We start from the raw sequence: 15,838 nt of genomic DNA, 5'->3' as shown, positions 1-15,838 counted from the left end.
TATATATATTTACTTTTCTTTATGCTTGGATCAGATTAAAGCTATTTATTTGTCATGACTTCAAGCTTGAATTTTTTCTTATTCTTGCATTTCATATTTTTCTTTCTATACCCTCTGTTTTTCTTTTTTCTTTCTATATCTTTTTTTTCTTTTTTATGAAGCATCAGATCAGTATGTAAAATGCGAACGCGCACTCACACACATGCAGATCGGGCCTCTCAATGGTAACCTGAGGCCTCCCTCTCTCTGCACTTTTCTTTTTGTCTCTCCATAAATCTATCGATCTTCTTCTCTGACTCTCGCTCCTCGATCTCCTCCTTTCGCTCTCGTTACAGCTACAAACTGTATGTTTTTTGTGGTGCCTCTGTTGTCATGATGATGAACTCTCCAAAAGCTTGTGAAAGTTTATTGGTTTTTATGTGTATGCAAGCTCTATGTCTGTGCCGTTCCTTCCCCCTTAGTTGTTTGTGTATTAATCTCCCTCCCCGAGACGGTTTATATATGTATTTGTCATAATACATATATAACCAAACGTCCCTCCCTCCTTCTTTTGAGACTGAAAGTGAATTAGACTCAGAGGTTGGTAGCATTAACATCCCTTTTTTTATTTGTTTTATAGCTGTTACCTCCACTAAAAGCTCCTTTTTATACTATAGATTAGATGTTAGACTATAGACTTTAGGATGAAGTTGGGTTTAATTAATCCTGCACAGAAACAGATGTGCCTTATTACAGAGCCCAGTGACTTTTCCTCCTCTTGTTCTTTCTATCTATCTCCCTCTGTTCTTCCTCCCTCTCTCTCCCTTCCGCTCCCCATCTGAGAAGGAGTTTAAAGGTGTAGCAGATGTTGCTAATGTTGATGACAGTGAGTGAAGATGTTTTGACAGTTGTCTGGCTACCACATGTACTTGTGACTGAGTGAGTGAGTGAATATGTGCGTGTGTGAGGAAAGCACTTCTTATTATTGGAATATTGTGGTCTTTCTTTCCTCTCTTCCTCACATCAGGATAACATTGGGCACCGGCTCCTTCAGAAACATGGCTGGAAGTTGGGTCAAGGCCTGGGCAAAACCATGCAGGGTAAGCAAGCAACCCTCTCTGTCAAACTCAGTCTCTCCCACTCTTTCTCTCTCTCGATTTTCACCCAACAGCATCGATGCCGTATGGTTTGATCCGTTGTAAAAATCTTTCTTTCTTTCTTTTCTGATCTCTCTCTCTCTCTCTCTCTCTCTCTCTCTATTCTGTTCCAGCACACCCATTTGTATTTCTCATTTGTACTGACATGGATGTGTCTATGAGGAATGAGTTTGTTTGGACTGTAGTGTTGCTATATACAGTGAATGGGGGAAGACAGGGTGAGATGGATGGAGGAAGGAGTTGGTAGAATGGCGTGAGGTGGCATCAGATAAGCACTGAGTGTACTAGCTTTCCTGTGGAGCATTGTGGTCTAGAGTAGATATGGACATGAGATAGGCATTTGAGTTATTTTGTAGTTGAGTACTGTAACACAACAATTAGATATTGACTAATTAATCCTCCTAGGCTATTTGGACTTTTTTTTTTTAAATATATATATAAAAATGGTTTTGTTGAAACTTGACTTTTTTTAGATGCGAAAAAAGCAAAACTATAAACTTCAAGGTTATAAAAAAAGGTAATAAAGCCAAAACTTTACATTCAAAATTGAGCAACCATGGGAAATTATTTGGGAATACCCTAATACAACTTTTTTGTTAATTAGGGCTGGACAATAATTCAATATCAATCGCGATACAATTTTTTTCAATAATGGTGATATGATTTTTAAACATTTCCGATATTTTTATATACATTACCGGTGTTTCCCATACTTTGATTTATTTGTGGCATTTGACTTCGTTGAATAAACATGAGCACTGCACTGGGTGTTTTATATGAATGTATCTCTGAAGGGAAAGGACTGTCTTCAGAAAAGTTTCGATGGCGTTTTCATTTTATCTGATAAAGTAGCGTTCATGAGCGGAGCTGCTTTGATTACAGCCATTACTGGAGAAACCGCTAGTTCCACCGCTCTCACAGCGCCTCCTGCTGGCAGACAAGCAGTTTGCATTTTCAATAAGCCCGTCTCCAGCAACATGCTTTTGTTGTAGCTCTATTTCTTTCTGCAGCAACTCAGAGCACTTTTCATACTCTTTATACTGGCTAAAGCACATTTGTTTCAATCTATAAGAATAATCAGCCTACACAACCAGTCAACAGTAAGATTTTTAATGTGTGTTTTTTTTTAAAGAATTGTCTTCTGCTCACCAAGCCTGCATTTATTTGATCCAAAGCACAACAAAAACAGTCAAATTGTTTAATATTTTTACTATTTAAAATAACTGCTTTCTATTTGAATATATTTTCAAATATAATTTATTCCTGTGATCAAATCTGAATTTTTCATTGAATCATTACTCCAGTCTTCAGTGTCACATGATCCAGAAATCATTCTAATATTCTGATTTGCTGCTCAAAAATAATTTATTCTGTTGAAAACAGCGGAGTATAATTTTTTTCAGGTTTCCAGGATGAATAGAAAGTTCAGAAGAACAGCATTTATCTGAAATAAAAAAGCTTTTGTAACATTATACACTATACCATTCAAAAGCTTGGAGTCGGTATGATTTCTTTTTTCTTTTTCTTTTTCTTTTTCTTTTTTTTGAAAGAAATTATAGAAATTAATACTTTTATTTAGCAAGGATGCTTTAAATTGATTTAAAAAATTGATAAAAACATTTATAATGTTACAAAAGATTTCTATTTCAGATAAATGCTGTTCTTCTGAACTTTCTATTCATCCTGGAAACCTGAAAAAAATTATACTCCGCTGTTTTCAACAGAATAAATTATTTTTGAGCAGCAAATCAGAATATTAGAATGATTTCTGAAGGATCATGTGACTGGAGTAATGATGCTAAAAATATAGCTTTGAAATCACAGGAATAAATTGCATTTTAAAATATTTTCCAATAGAAAACAGTTATTTTAAATAGTAAAAATATTTCAAAATGTTACTGTTTTTGCTGTATTTTGGATCAAATAAATGCAGTGTTGGCGAGCAGAAGAGAATTCTTTAAAAACATTAAAAATCTTACTGTTCAAAAACTTTTGGCTGGTAGTGTATGTTACCCTATAGTTTGAAGTTAAAGATATTAATATTAATTAGGTGAGTCTGAGACGATTATTTGACAGTGATTTCACATTTCTTGTTTGTATGAAGTAGGGGTTGAACGACTTCTGATTTTTTTAAAGCCGACTTTTATGTGATGAAAGTCGAGTCGAAGTCGACTAGTCGCTGATGACGTCATTAATGAACAAGTAAGTCTGGAGCTGAGACAAACACCTTGTGCACAGCTATGGCATATGACACAGCGCTGCCCACATGGCTATTGCTCCTATAACAGCTCATTTTTTATCAGTTCTTTTGTCTTTGGGTCGTTATATTTCTCACAGATTTCTGCTCATTCTAAATCAGATACGGATAAAGCAGCACAGTAAAGATTACATTAATATGAATGCATTAGTGAGAGCGATTTTGTGTGTGAATTAATTCTACCTGGCAGCGTCTCTCTACTAGTAGTGAAGCTGTGGAATTTAGTTATTAAGAAATATATGCTTGAACTTTTCAGTTTCTAAGCTGTTTTACTGAGAAATCATTCATCGCGCTGAATGATTCTGTGTGCTCGCGATCTACGTGTGATGTACGCGCTAATGTCTGTAGCCTATGTGTGTGCGTTACAGTGCAGCAGCGCATTAGATTAAAACGGCGATTAATTTACCTGTACAATAAGCTGTTTAAAACGTGCATTCTCCCGTTCAATTTCGAGCATCCAGTAATATAATCACACGTCTTGTGGAGCGCTTTCAGAGTATGCATTTAGTTGTCATTTGAACTGTTTGGTAACTGAGCGTAAATGTGGAAGTCCTTCAAAGATTTCTTATCCTGTTGCGCCCTCTATAGGACCAGCGACTAGTCGACGTCAAGCTTAAAGCGTCATGGCAGAGCATTGAAGTCGACCAGTCGACTAGTCGATTAGTCGGTGCAACCCCTAGTATGATGTAGGGCTGCACGATTAATCGAATGCGATTGTTATGCGCATTTTGTTAGTAAAGCCGGTTCTGTGATCAGCAGGAAATCATCAAGTGCTTTCAGATGGAGCAGAATTTACTACACATAGCCGTAGTTCACTGACAAGTTACGCAAAAAAATTGCAGACGTTTTTATTGCATGATTCTGAAATCGAAGAAATCATTCGCGAAAATAACAGCTGTTTGCATAGCTTCTCAGTGAACTACGGCTCTGCGAAGTAAATGCTGCTCCATCTGAAAGAAAGCATGTAAAAATACCACATTTAATAACATATTTTTACTCCAAACTCACTTCATAACATCAGTCGAGTGTTTGAAATAAATCCTTCTGTGAGATGATGTGGCTTCTTACACAGAATAAGGCACGCAACATATTGCATAGTATTTAAGCAGTGATAAAGGCATTGCATTATAAATATACATTATTTTAATGAAAATTATAATAAGAACGCAGATAAACCGTATATTGCAGTAGTCGTGTCTTTATTAGTCATGTTGAATCAATGAAAGCAGTTGAATCTTCTGTTTATTCAGCTGCAGCGATTTTCTGGGTTTCTTCTGCGAGGCGTATGTGGAGTTTCAGCACGAGAGCACCCTCTGGCCTTTGGATGGAGATTTACTGCTGATCACAGAACCGTGCTTCACTGAAAGATACGCATGACAATCGCAGCTTCTATCGAATCGCGATCTCGATTCCATTTCGATTTATCGTGCAGCCCTAGTATGAAGGCTAAATACAAATAAAAGGTGAACATTAATTTACTTATGCTGCTTTTTTTTTCTAAAATTTTATATGAGGTGTCATAGACTTGCCAAATTCATTTTTCATAAGTTTGCTAGACAGACATCTGTTGTGGGCGTTCTTGGCAGTTTTTTAAAGACTTTTTTTAATAGTGTTCATATCGATATCGGATTTATATCGTATCGACCGAAATTAAGAAATATATTGTGATACAAATTTTGGTCATATCGTCCAGCCCTATTGTTAATATGAATAATATTAATCTATGTATCAGCCACAATATTGAACAAACCCAAATATGAAACATCCAGAGTGCAAAAGATTCATACCCACCCATAAGTTAGTTTTTCTGTTTGCAAGGGCAAAGATTTGCAAAATCACCCCAGTTTAGGAGGTATAAATAAGATTTAAATAATTGTACATCCCCAAAAAGTGCATCATTTTATTGTACTACTGATTATCATTTGTTAGTAAAGCCGGTTCTGTGATCAGCAGGAAATCATCAAGTGCTTTCAGATGGAGCAGAATTTACTACACATAGCCGTAGTTCACTGACAAGTTACGCAAAAAAATTGCAGACGTTTTTATTGCACGATTCTGAAATCGAAGAAATCATTCGCGAAAATAACAGCTGTTTGCATAGCTTCTCAGTGAACTACGGCTCTGCGAAGTAAATGCTGCTCCATCTGAAAGAAAGCATGTGAAAATACCACATTTAATAACATATTTTTACTCCAAACTCACTTCATAACATCAGTCGAGTGTTTGAAATAAATCCTTCTGTGAGATGATGTGGCTTCTTACACAGAATAAGGCACGCAACATATTGCATAGTATTTAAGCAGTGATAAAGGCATTGCATTATAAATATACATTATTTTAATGAAAATTATAATAAGAACGCAGATAAACCGTATATTGCAGTAGTCGTGTCTTTATTAGTCATGTTGAATCAATGAAAGCAGTTGAATCTTCTGTTTATTCAGCTGCAGCGATTTTCTGGGTTTCTTCTGCGAGGCGTATGTGGAGTTTCAGCACGAGAGCACCCTCTGGCCTTTGGATGGAGATTTACTGCTGATCACAGAACCGTGCTTCACTGAAAGATACGCATGACAATCGCAGCTTCTATCGAATCGCGATCTCGATTCCATTTCGATTTATCGTGCAGCCCTAGTATGAAGGCTAAATACAAATAAAAGGTGAACATTAATTTACTTATGCTGCTTTTTTTTTCTAAAATTTTATATGAGGTGTCATAGACTTGCCAAATTCATTTTTCATAAGTTTGCTAGACAGACATCTGTTGTGGGCGTTCTTGGCAGTTTTTTAAAGACTTTTTTTAATAGTGTTCATATCGATATCGGATTTATATCGTATCGACCGAAATTAAGAAATATATTGTGATACAAATTTTGGTCATATCGTCCAGCCCTATTGTTAATATGAATAATATTAATCTATGTATCAGCCACAATATTGAACAAACCCAAATATGAAACATCCAGAGTGCAAAAGATTCATACCCACCCATAAGTTAGTTTTTCTGTTTGCAAGGGCAAAGATTTGCAAAATCACCCCAGTTTAGGAGGTATAAATAAGATTTAAATAATTGTACATCCCCAAAAAGTGCATCATTTTATTGTACTACTGATTATCATTGAACAGCTTAGGAGAGTTAAATTTCGTTACAGACTTCAGATTTAAAAATAAATAAGGGATTGATTCAGTAGGAAAAGTTAAATCAATTTGCATTGTCCAGATAGTGTTTCTACTACTTGACTGCACAGTTACTCATGAACATCCCTGATATGGGCAGACATACCCTTATTTTTATGTAGCCCAGGATCAAAGAGAAACCAAAACAAACCGTCATGAGATCCTCTCAATCATACCAGAAAAAAGCATTCATTCACTTTGTGTTCTTTTGGAGTGCCTTTGAGGAAGATCAGCTCGTTCATTTCTTTCTCCTTCCCTCTGTCCCCTCCCAGTTCCCCCTTTACTTTCTCCCCTGCACTTGACTTGTGGCCTGCAGAATGTCAGAGATGCTGTATTAATGCAGTCTTGTTGTCTGCGTTCAGTGGTTGTATGGTTTGCATGTGTGCGAGAAAGTAGAATAACATTCATATGAGCCATTCTTGCCTGCAGAAGATCCCTAGTCTCTCGTTGCGCAAAGAGCAGACTTGGGATGTACGATTTGATGTTGACTTTTCTTAAGAAAATGTATAACAGTTTGGCCCTTGTGAGCAGAAGTCACATTATGTGAGTAAGGAAACACTGTTACTTGGAAGGGAGTGTCGTTTTTGGACAAGGACAGAGTAGATGCTTAAATTTACCCCAAGACGCACAGTAAAGTTAGCTTTATAGACCGCTCTGTTTTTGGTCATTACCTCATGCTGATGCAGTCGTTGGCGAACCGAGGTCTATGTAGAAATTGATCAGTGGTTTCTGAGACACACACACACGCATCTTATCGTCCCCTCAGGATGCATGTGTGCTGCAGTTACGCTGCAAAGCCTGCAGGAAATAAAGCACACAATGAGGAATGCTAACATGCGTCATCCTCTTAGTGCATCAATTTAATAGTAGGTGCAGAATAAAATGTTGTGTATTATAGCCTGAAAGGATGTTTAGATATCTGAGCACATTTCAACAGGAGGAGAGATTTGTGATGTTCTAGGTCTTGTTTCTTTTGTTCTTTCCCTTTATTTCTCACTACAACTTCGGAGTGTGTGGGAGGTTTTGTTTTGTTTGCACAGAAACATGAAAACACCCTCATGTTTCAGTAAATTGATCTGCCCACATGTAAATCAGTACGATCTGTTCTCAACACAAGGTGAAAAAAGGCAAACCCAGCTGCCTTTCTGACATGCTGCCTTGTTGAATTGACCCTTACAAATCGTTTTAGCAGAAGGTTTTGATTCAAAGAGAACTTGCTCTGACAGAAATCAGTGATAGGAATATGAATGGCTCTCTCTCAGGACCTCTGTTGAAAGTAAACAGTGAAGGTTTATGTCAGCTAACTTTTGCAAGGTCATTTGGCCCATCAGGCGAGTTTGAGTCTCTCCTTAGAAACTGCTTTTTTTATTGCACATATGCACACTCTCTAGACACTGCCCTGCAGCTGTTAAGATAGCTCTGCTGTTTAAGTGCTGAAGTCAGCGTTGTGTAAAAGCCCAAGATCTTAATTCAGTATTCAGTGTGCATAAATGGGAAAGGCATCCTGTCTGTTGGCATTCTGAACGCTTCCCTCAACATCCCATATCAACCATAGTAAAAAAAAACATTAGCAGGATAATTATTCAGTAAGGATGCATTAAATTGATAAAAAATGTTTGCTCAGAAATTTTTTAAAAGAATGTACTTTTTTCAACCTAAGAAACTAGCATTTTTAGCATTGCTATTTTTGCTGCTGATGTTTAAATCAGAGCCACTTTTAAAATATCTAATTTGATTTGCTTTCGTAGTCACAAGTCGTAGTAGAAAGAGGTTATTTGCCCATTGGGAAGCTTAATGGGCCAATAAAATCATTCTGATGTTCTCCGTATTGCTTAATTTTATATTGCCAGCACTGCTTCACACAGAGACAGCATTTCCCTAAGCAGTGACAGCAGAATGGCAGCTTTCTTTTTTGCCTTTCCTGTAGCAGCTCACACTCCATTGGCTGCTTTCTTAGAACTCGTAGTGCTGAGGACCCAGAGGAAGCAGCCGTAGCCAGAGGTTGTCATCCCGGCCAAGTCAAGTGTGTGAGAGATTAGGAATGTTTCCAGTGCTCACCGGCACCGCCCATCTGTTTTGTAGCTTGGCAAGACACTCAAGAGATCAGAGTTTTGTCCTTTCTTGGTTGTCGTCATCCTGTCAACATACTGTTTGTGTTTAATACACAGAGCAGACAGGGAGTGGCTGAAGTTGATTTGCAGTGGAAGAGATTTTCCAGATCAGATAAAAGTCCTAGAGCTTCCAGCAAGCTTGAGGAAGTAGATTAGTTCCATCTTGCAGGGCCAGAGTGAGAGTTTGTGCAAAGCGAGCACACCAAATTACACGCAAATCACTTTTGTGGAAACTGTGGAGAAAATGAGTCAGAAGAAAGTGAACGGTGTATATGTTTGACCCAGTCAAGTGTTCAGGTTGGGAACTATTTGAAAACACACTCGCTCTTAGTGCAAAGGGCTATGCTGCATACATGCACAAACCTACACGCAAACAAACAAACAATCACATCTGTTCACCCATTCTGGTGCTCATGCCATGGTGTTTAAACCTTATCCTTTTCCTCTTCTCTCTATCTTTTGGACAGAGCCTTGGTACTGAGTGTGCATTTACTGAAATGTCTCCCTAATGCTTTGAGTTTCCATTGTATTGACTCTGTTTTTTTTTTTTACTCCTCTTTCTTTTTTTTTTACTCTTGTTTTTTAGGTAAGGTTTGTAGGACCTCCCCCACTGTATGTTTGTGTGGATGTTTGAGTAAGTGTGTGTGTGGATGTTTTTCTTGAAATAATACGTAATAACTCTTCCCCCTTGGACAGTGTAGCCTAACGGCTTCTCTTAGTTCTTCTCTCTACGCTTACAATCACTAAACACTCTCTGCTCAAAATACCAGGGCTACGATTTGAAACTCATACCAAAATGGAATCAGTAAACATTTTGTAGAAATTAATTGTCCAGTTTTTTTTTCTCTTGATTGTGTTCAGAATTCACCCATGTTAGAATAGTTATTGTAAATATTAGTTCAATGTATGTTTGGCTGCGATGGGGGTGTTTTGATTGGCTGAGAACATGAGATGGGGCCCTCTGATTGGCTGTGAATATGATTCTGCCTCTTTCCCATGATTCCCCTGAATGGCTTGCCAGAATGAGCCTCAATCTCCTGCCCATTCTCCCCCTCCTTCCGCCTTCGATCGGTCTATCTGCCTGCATCCACTTTTGTGAAGTGAATGTACACCTGTGGTACATGTGGGAGTGGAAATTGTATGTGCAGAGTGTGTATGTGTGTCACCAAAATGAGGGGTGGGGGCTCAGGTGTTTTAGCTTGCAGGGAAAAGTCTTCACACCATCCCACCTGCATCCCACTTCTGCTCTTATAAATGTACTTACTTGTGAAAGCCTCACCTGACCTGACCCATCTCCTTCCCCCTCTCCTGCAGAGCATGCTGGCTGTAGAGACCCAGTCTTGTGAAGCTGAGTTTTAAGCAACGCAGGATACTACAAAACAGATTGCAATTGATTCTCAATAAATGGCGCGATGAAAACGGCTGTGAAAGCGATCTAGTCCTCTAAAGGAGCCTTCTGGCCGATAAGAACGATGTGCTGCTAAAAGCTCGCTCACAGCGTATGCTTCTCATAGCTCATACAGCTGCGTGATGAAGTATGCATACGACGGCCTCCGTCTCAAACGCATTCACGCGGAGACTTGGACCCGCATGGGGGATTGGAGAAAGGGGGGAGTGGGGAGGAGGGTGGTGCTCTTTTGGACTGAGTGATGGTTGATACATTTCTGTTGAAGGACAATCAACAAAGCTTTAGGACTGGTTTTCAGGTTCTCCTCTGAAAACCTGTGTTTTAGAGGGAAGTCTGAAATTAGTAACTGTGTCCTCCTTGTGGAGGAACCCGAAAGCCTGAAATTATAGTACCAAAAATGAGCAGTCAGGAGGACAGTCAAGAGGAGGAGAGAAGGAGTGTCAGGGATGGTGAGAGGGTATCCCTGTAATCACCCAGGCCCATTGGTAAGGGGTACACCAAAGCCCCTGCCCCCAAACCCGACCCCTAACCCTTTACCCCTTACACCTGAACGCTCACTTTGTGCCTCAATCTTCCTGCTTAACCAATTGGTGTTTCTTTTTTGCAGCATTATGATCCTGGCCATGTTGTGCTGATGGTAAACTTAGTGGTAAATGTTATTTTTACCCCGATTGAATTAGTTATTTTATTTTGATTTGATTTATGCTTTCATTTTTTTGTTTTTGTTTTGTTTGATTTTACTTCCCCCATTTCTTGTTTTGATATGACTCTCATCATCAGAGCACCAGTGCTTAATAGGCTTAAACTGTCTCTACCTCTCTTTGTATTAGTCTTCATCCTGCTGCCCGTCTCTTAGTGTTCAATATGCACTCTTCTAGAACACTCTCATTCTGTTTGTTTTCAGTTTTTTGGGGGATATTTAGATCCACTTCCCCTTTTTTGTTGCATTGCACCCTTTTCGTCCAGTGTCGTTATGTTTTTTCACTGGAATGCATAATGCTAGTCTTGACCTCACATTGTTCCCAAAGATTGTTGGGAAGGGAAAGGATTGAGATCGTTGACTTGGGGGCCTGATTTTGGGATTCCCACCTACATTTTTAGGGAACATTCTTAAACAACCCTCTCAGATGATCAATATGATGCAAGACATTCCATGTTTCCAATTAGATATGGTAGAATGTTACAAGACACTAACCAGATGCCTCAATATTGTTTAGTTATTATCTAATTCATACAAGGCATATTTGTGATATACAGTTTCTCTGTTTCGTTATGAAACTCTCTTGTGCACCCTGGTGGTAGGATGAATCCCTCAGCGCACTTTCCTGCAAGCTCTGGTGGGGGCTGGAATCCCATCAGGCCCTTATCGTTTCCACACACGCTCCTTTATCACTTCATTACAGGAACAATTATACCACTGGGCTGAAACTCAAGTCTCTCTCTTCCACAAATTAGACAGTCTTAAGCTTCAAAATTGTAATGCGTCTTTTTCTGCTCAAGGGCTAGGAATTAATGCTTTATCTATCATGACTCTAAACACTGCTTTTTCAAAATGCATTACTGATTATTAAATTCCTTTTAATTTAGAGAAATGTGAAAGTCGTACAGTTCTTCTTTCGGTAGTTCAGCAGGGTGAGTGTAAAGACGGTGTTACTTACTCATGTTTCACTCGGTTTTTGAAGTGTCTCAGAATTTCTGTTTTGTTGAGTTAAATGTTTTTTAGCATTATATTGAGAAAGCAATATGATTAAATGCCATAGGAATTAACTGATAGAAAAATGATGGCCAATACCGATAGACCAATAATTATTTTCATATTGCAAATTGAATTTTTTTTTATTCTAAAATAGTTTTGTCAGTGTCAAATCAGTGTATTTAGGAATCACACAACTATGATGTACAGTCGGCGCCAATAGCTTTGTGGGCAGCGCACTGACATAACGTGCCCCTTCTCTCTCCCTCACTTCACTTCCCATCTCCTCTACACTGTCCTATCATAATAAAATAAAATAAAAATGCCAAAAATAAATCTAAAAAAAAAACAAGTATAATGTACATGGGTAATGCATGTATTATCTATAATTAAATTTTACAATATTATTAAAAACTAACATCCTTAAATATCTATCTGATCTGAAAAAGAAATAACTAATATCAACTTTTTTTGTTTGTTTATGTAAAGTTCCTAGCCCTTTATTGCGATAAGTTACTCCTAATATTATTCAGACATTTTTCTTGTCTTTTGCCAGTAGATCAGCCCAAGGGTATGAACTGATCCTGCTTTTAACTTAAACGACCCCCCCCCCCAAATTAAAAATTTACAACAAAAAAAAGAGGAAGACTGACAGAAAAAAAAAACTGAAATCCAAACGATTGATTGGAGTCTGATTGACTGTGACCATGGTGCTAGCCTGTGTAGCCGCAAATTAGTATGACTTCTGTTCTTGTGCCTTTTCTCCTTTATTTGAGACCCCCTGCCTTTCCTGTCTCTGTGTCTGTATGTTTGCCACCCCCACCCCATCCCCACAGTCTCCCAGGTAAGTACATCCTTTCCCCAACCCTGCACTGTCACCATGGCAACCTCTGGCCTTTGACGTCACTCTGCTGCTGTAGCTCAGTGCTTGTGTCCTTATTTTCTCTGTTCTCTGTCTTTCTCTCACTCCCTGTGTCTCTCTTTCTTTTTCTCTCTCTCTGCTTCGTTTGGCTGGTTATGAGTGGATTAAGCAATTATGTGTCAATCTTCAATGTAGTTTTAATTGTCCTTTTTTTCCTTTTGTTTCATTCTGATTTGTGTTCATTTTTCTGATGTTACTTTTCCTCTGATCTAGGTCTTTTCACAGCTTGTGTATATAAAAAATGACGGGCTATGACTATCAGTAAAACAAAGTACTATTTCAAGATATCATATGGGTCACAAACCTTCATTTGCATCCAGTGTGTGGCCTGTAGTCAGGTAGGAAAATCAGATGATGAGCAGCTCAGAGAAGGTTCAAACCTAAAAAACCTAAATGGGTGTAAAGAGAAGAGTAATATGGAAGGCACACTGTGTATCAGGCAGTCAGTGTCATCGCAGTGCTGTGAAGAGATGCAGTGAATGCTGATATCTTCCCCCTCTCTTAAGTACTCCTCCAGCAACCCAAATGCCTCCCTGTCATCTGAGTTAAGAACATGAGTTGGACAGAACACAATGCGAGACATGGCTCAAAAGAGAGGGAGCAAGATAACAGAAAAAAGTGAGGACGTAAGAAAGGACATAAGCAGGCCACTGTAGGGACGCTGCGGCAAATTCAGTGAAAACTTTGGCCCAACCTTCCCCTGCTTGTTTTCTGTCCCGCGCTTCTTTCAACAGAAGTTTCTTTCAGGGTATGCAGTTCATTACAAAATAAATTGGCAGTAAACTCGAATGGTAAACGATTAAAACTAGGCTTAGTTACAATCACATCGCAGCACCTGGAATGGCCTTTTAGAGGAGAGCTGCACATGAAGCTGTGAGAATGGCTAGAGTTTGGTTCACTGTAGCTTTCTGGTCTCTTGCACTTGAAGGCTCTCTAACCCAGCACCTTGTGCTCTAAGCAGGCTGTCCCGCCCCGAGTTTTCTCTTGCATCTGAGCAAAAATCTAACCTCTGTCCCATCTCTCTCTCTCTCTCTCTCTCTCTCTCTGCCTCTCCCCCCAACATCATAGGACGAACTGACCCTGTGCCCATCATCCTCAAATATGACGTCATGGGAATGGGGCGCATGGAAATGGAGGTGAAAAGATTGTTGTTTGTGCTTTCTTTTTTTACTGAATGTTAATATTAATGTATGCCCCTCTAACCTTTGTGTGTATGTGGGTGCCCACAGCTGGACTATGCTGAAGATGCCACAGAGAAGCGTCGGGTGCTGGAAGTGGAAAAAGAAGACACAGAGGAACAGCGTCAAAAATACAAGGTGAGATTCTATGACAGCAACATTGTTCATTGCCCTTTTCTGTCATTCTTAAAGGGGACATCGGAGGCAAAATTCTACTTCCATATTATGGCTATACATTTTTTCTTTCTTTGATAATTAACTAATATTTTATTCAATCGTGCAATAAAAGATTGTTTTATTTTTGTTTTAATTATTTATGAATTTGTTACATTTATAAAGCGCTTTTCTGGGTACTCAAAGCACTTTACATGGAAGGGGGAATTTCCGCAACCACCACCAATGTGCAGCATCCACCTGGATGATGTGACAGCAGCCATATTGCGCCAGAATGCCCACCACACACCAGCTAACTAATATTTTATTCAATAGTACAATAAAAGATTGTTTTCAAGAATACAATCAGAGATATAAAAAAATATCATCTCAAGTAAGTGTATATTTCCTTACCTCTCAGGCAGAGTCGAGTAGGCGGTAGTATGTTTATAATACATTCTTGTTCTCTCTCAACAATGCTCTAACATCACACTCAGACGGCAATGCAATCTTGCTAAGCTGCGTCCTATCTGCACCTCTGTCATTTTCTGTGGGTCTCGGTCTCAGTCAGCTGTCAACAAACTTCATTCTGGCCATTGCTTCTCAGTCTACTCTTAGTATCTTGGGCTTGACTGAGACCTGGATTCGTCCAGAAGACACCGCAACCTCTGCTGTTCTCGCTAACAACTTCCCTTTCTCTCACACCCCCCGTCAGGTTGGAAGGGTACTGGTCTTCTCATTTCTAATAATTGGAAATACTCAACCCACCCTTCCCTATGCAATAAAAATTATTTTGAGTTTCATGCTATTATGGTAACAGCTCCTGTTAAACTCCATATTGTAATGATTTACCGCCTTCCTGGTCAACTGGCCACCTTTAGAGGAGCTGTATGGGCTGCTGTCTTCATTGTCTGTGGATGGCAGTCCACTTGTAGTCTTTGGTGACTTCGAAATCCATCTGGAGAAGCCTTACACTGCAGACTTCCACTTCCACTCCTAGCTTCATTCGATCTCAAATGGCTTACCACCACAAGCACTAGCAAATCAGGCAACCAGCTTGACTTAATTTACACATGCAGTTGTATCACAGACAACATTTGGTAAAACCTCTAGACATCTCTGATCATTTCTTTATTACATTTAACCTACATATTACTACCTATGTGCCACCAATTCCTCTACCAGTTACTTTTAGGCAAAACCTACGCTCCCTTTCACCCTTCCATCTTTCCTCTGTAGTGTCATCCTCTCTTCCCTCACCCACCAATTTCTCATCTCTGGATGTAAATACAGCAACTGACACTTAATGATCTACTTTAAAGGGGTCATATGATGCGATTTCAATTTTTCCTTTCTCTTTGGAGTGTTACAAGCTCTTGGTGCATAAAGAAGATCTGTAACGTTGCAAAGACTAAAGTCTCAAATCCAAAGAGATATTCTTTATAAAAGTTAAGAGTCAGCCACGCCTACCTAAAACGGCTCATTCTAACACGCCCCCCCCCCCAAATATCTACGTCACAATGTGGGAAGATTTGCATAACGCCGCCCAAATTATTCTTTTTAGTAACATCATAAGATCCCTTTAACTTCTTGTCAAGACAATATCTGTCTAGACAGGCCAGTGCATACTATGGATCAGCTTTCACCATGGACGAAGCGGAGTCCAGGCCGGGTGTCGTCACATGTGGTTGCCGCAAGCCCTCCGGATGCTCCGCTGGCCACGCCGTTCTCAAGCCCGCCACCTCTGCTCACTGTAGCCCTCTGGCCATTCCTCACTCTAGCCCCCGGCCTCTGCTCACTCTAGGC

General features: G+C 39.3%; 1 protein-coding gene and 1 long non-coding RNA gene across 9 annotated transcripts in view; one reads left to right on the top strand and one right to left on the bottom strand.

Moving 5' to 3' along the window:
• LOC107601302 (G patch domain-containing protein 8-like) overlaps positions 1 to 15,838 on the top strand; it is a 44,882-nt gene that overhangs the window by 19,025 nt on the left and 10,019 nt on the right. For 5 of the 8 annotated variants that reach the window (XM_016293449.1, XM_016293452.1, XM_016293451.1 and 2 more), the window contains 3 exons: positions 1,007 to 1,079; positions 13,770 to 13,837; positions 13,931 to 14,017. In XM_016293449.1, coding sequence (XP_016148935.1) covers positions 1,007 to 1,079; positions 13,770 to 13,837; positions 13,931 to 14,017 — 228 coding nt within the window. The other 3 variants (XM_016293450.1, XM_016293457.1, XM_016293458.1) reach the window with 3 other exon arrangements.
• The window catches only part of LOC107601303 (uncharacterized), a 7,160-nt gene continuing 3,376 nt past the window's right edge, over positions 12,055 to 15,838 (bottom strand). Inside the window, exon 3 of the long non-coding RNA XR_001610909.1 lies at positions 12,055 to 12,065. This is a non-coding gene — a long non-coding RNA (uncharacterized lncRNA). The remainder of the gene's footprint in view (positions 12,066 to 15,838) is intronic.

This window comes from Sinocyclocheilus grahami, unplaced genomic scaffold (assembly GCF_001515645.1).
Source record: "Sinocyclocheilus grahami isolate Dianchi unplaced genomic scaffold, SAMN03320097.WGS_v1.1 scaffold302.1, whole genome shotgun sequence".
Taxonomy (NCBI): domain Eukaryota; kingdom Metazoa; phylum Chordata; class Actinopteri; order Cypriniformes; family Cyprinidae; genus Sinocyclocheilus; species Sinocyclocheilus grahami.
Note: the sequence above shows the minus strand (reverse complement) of the source record. Positions and strands in the feature narration are given on the sequence as shown.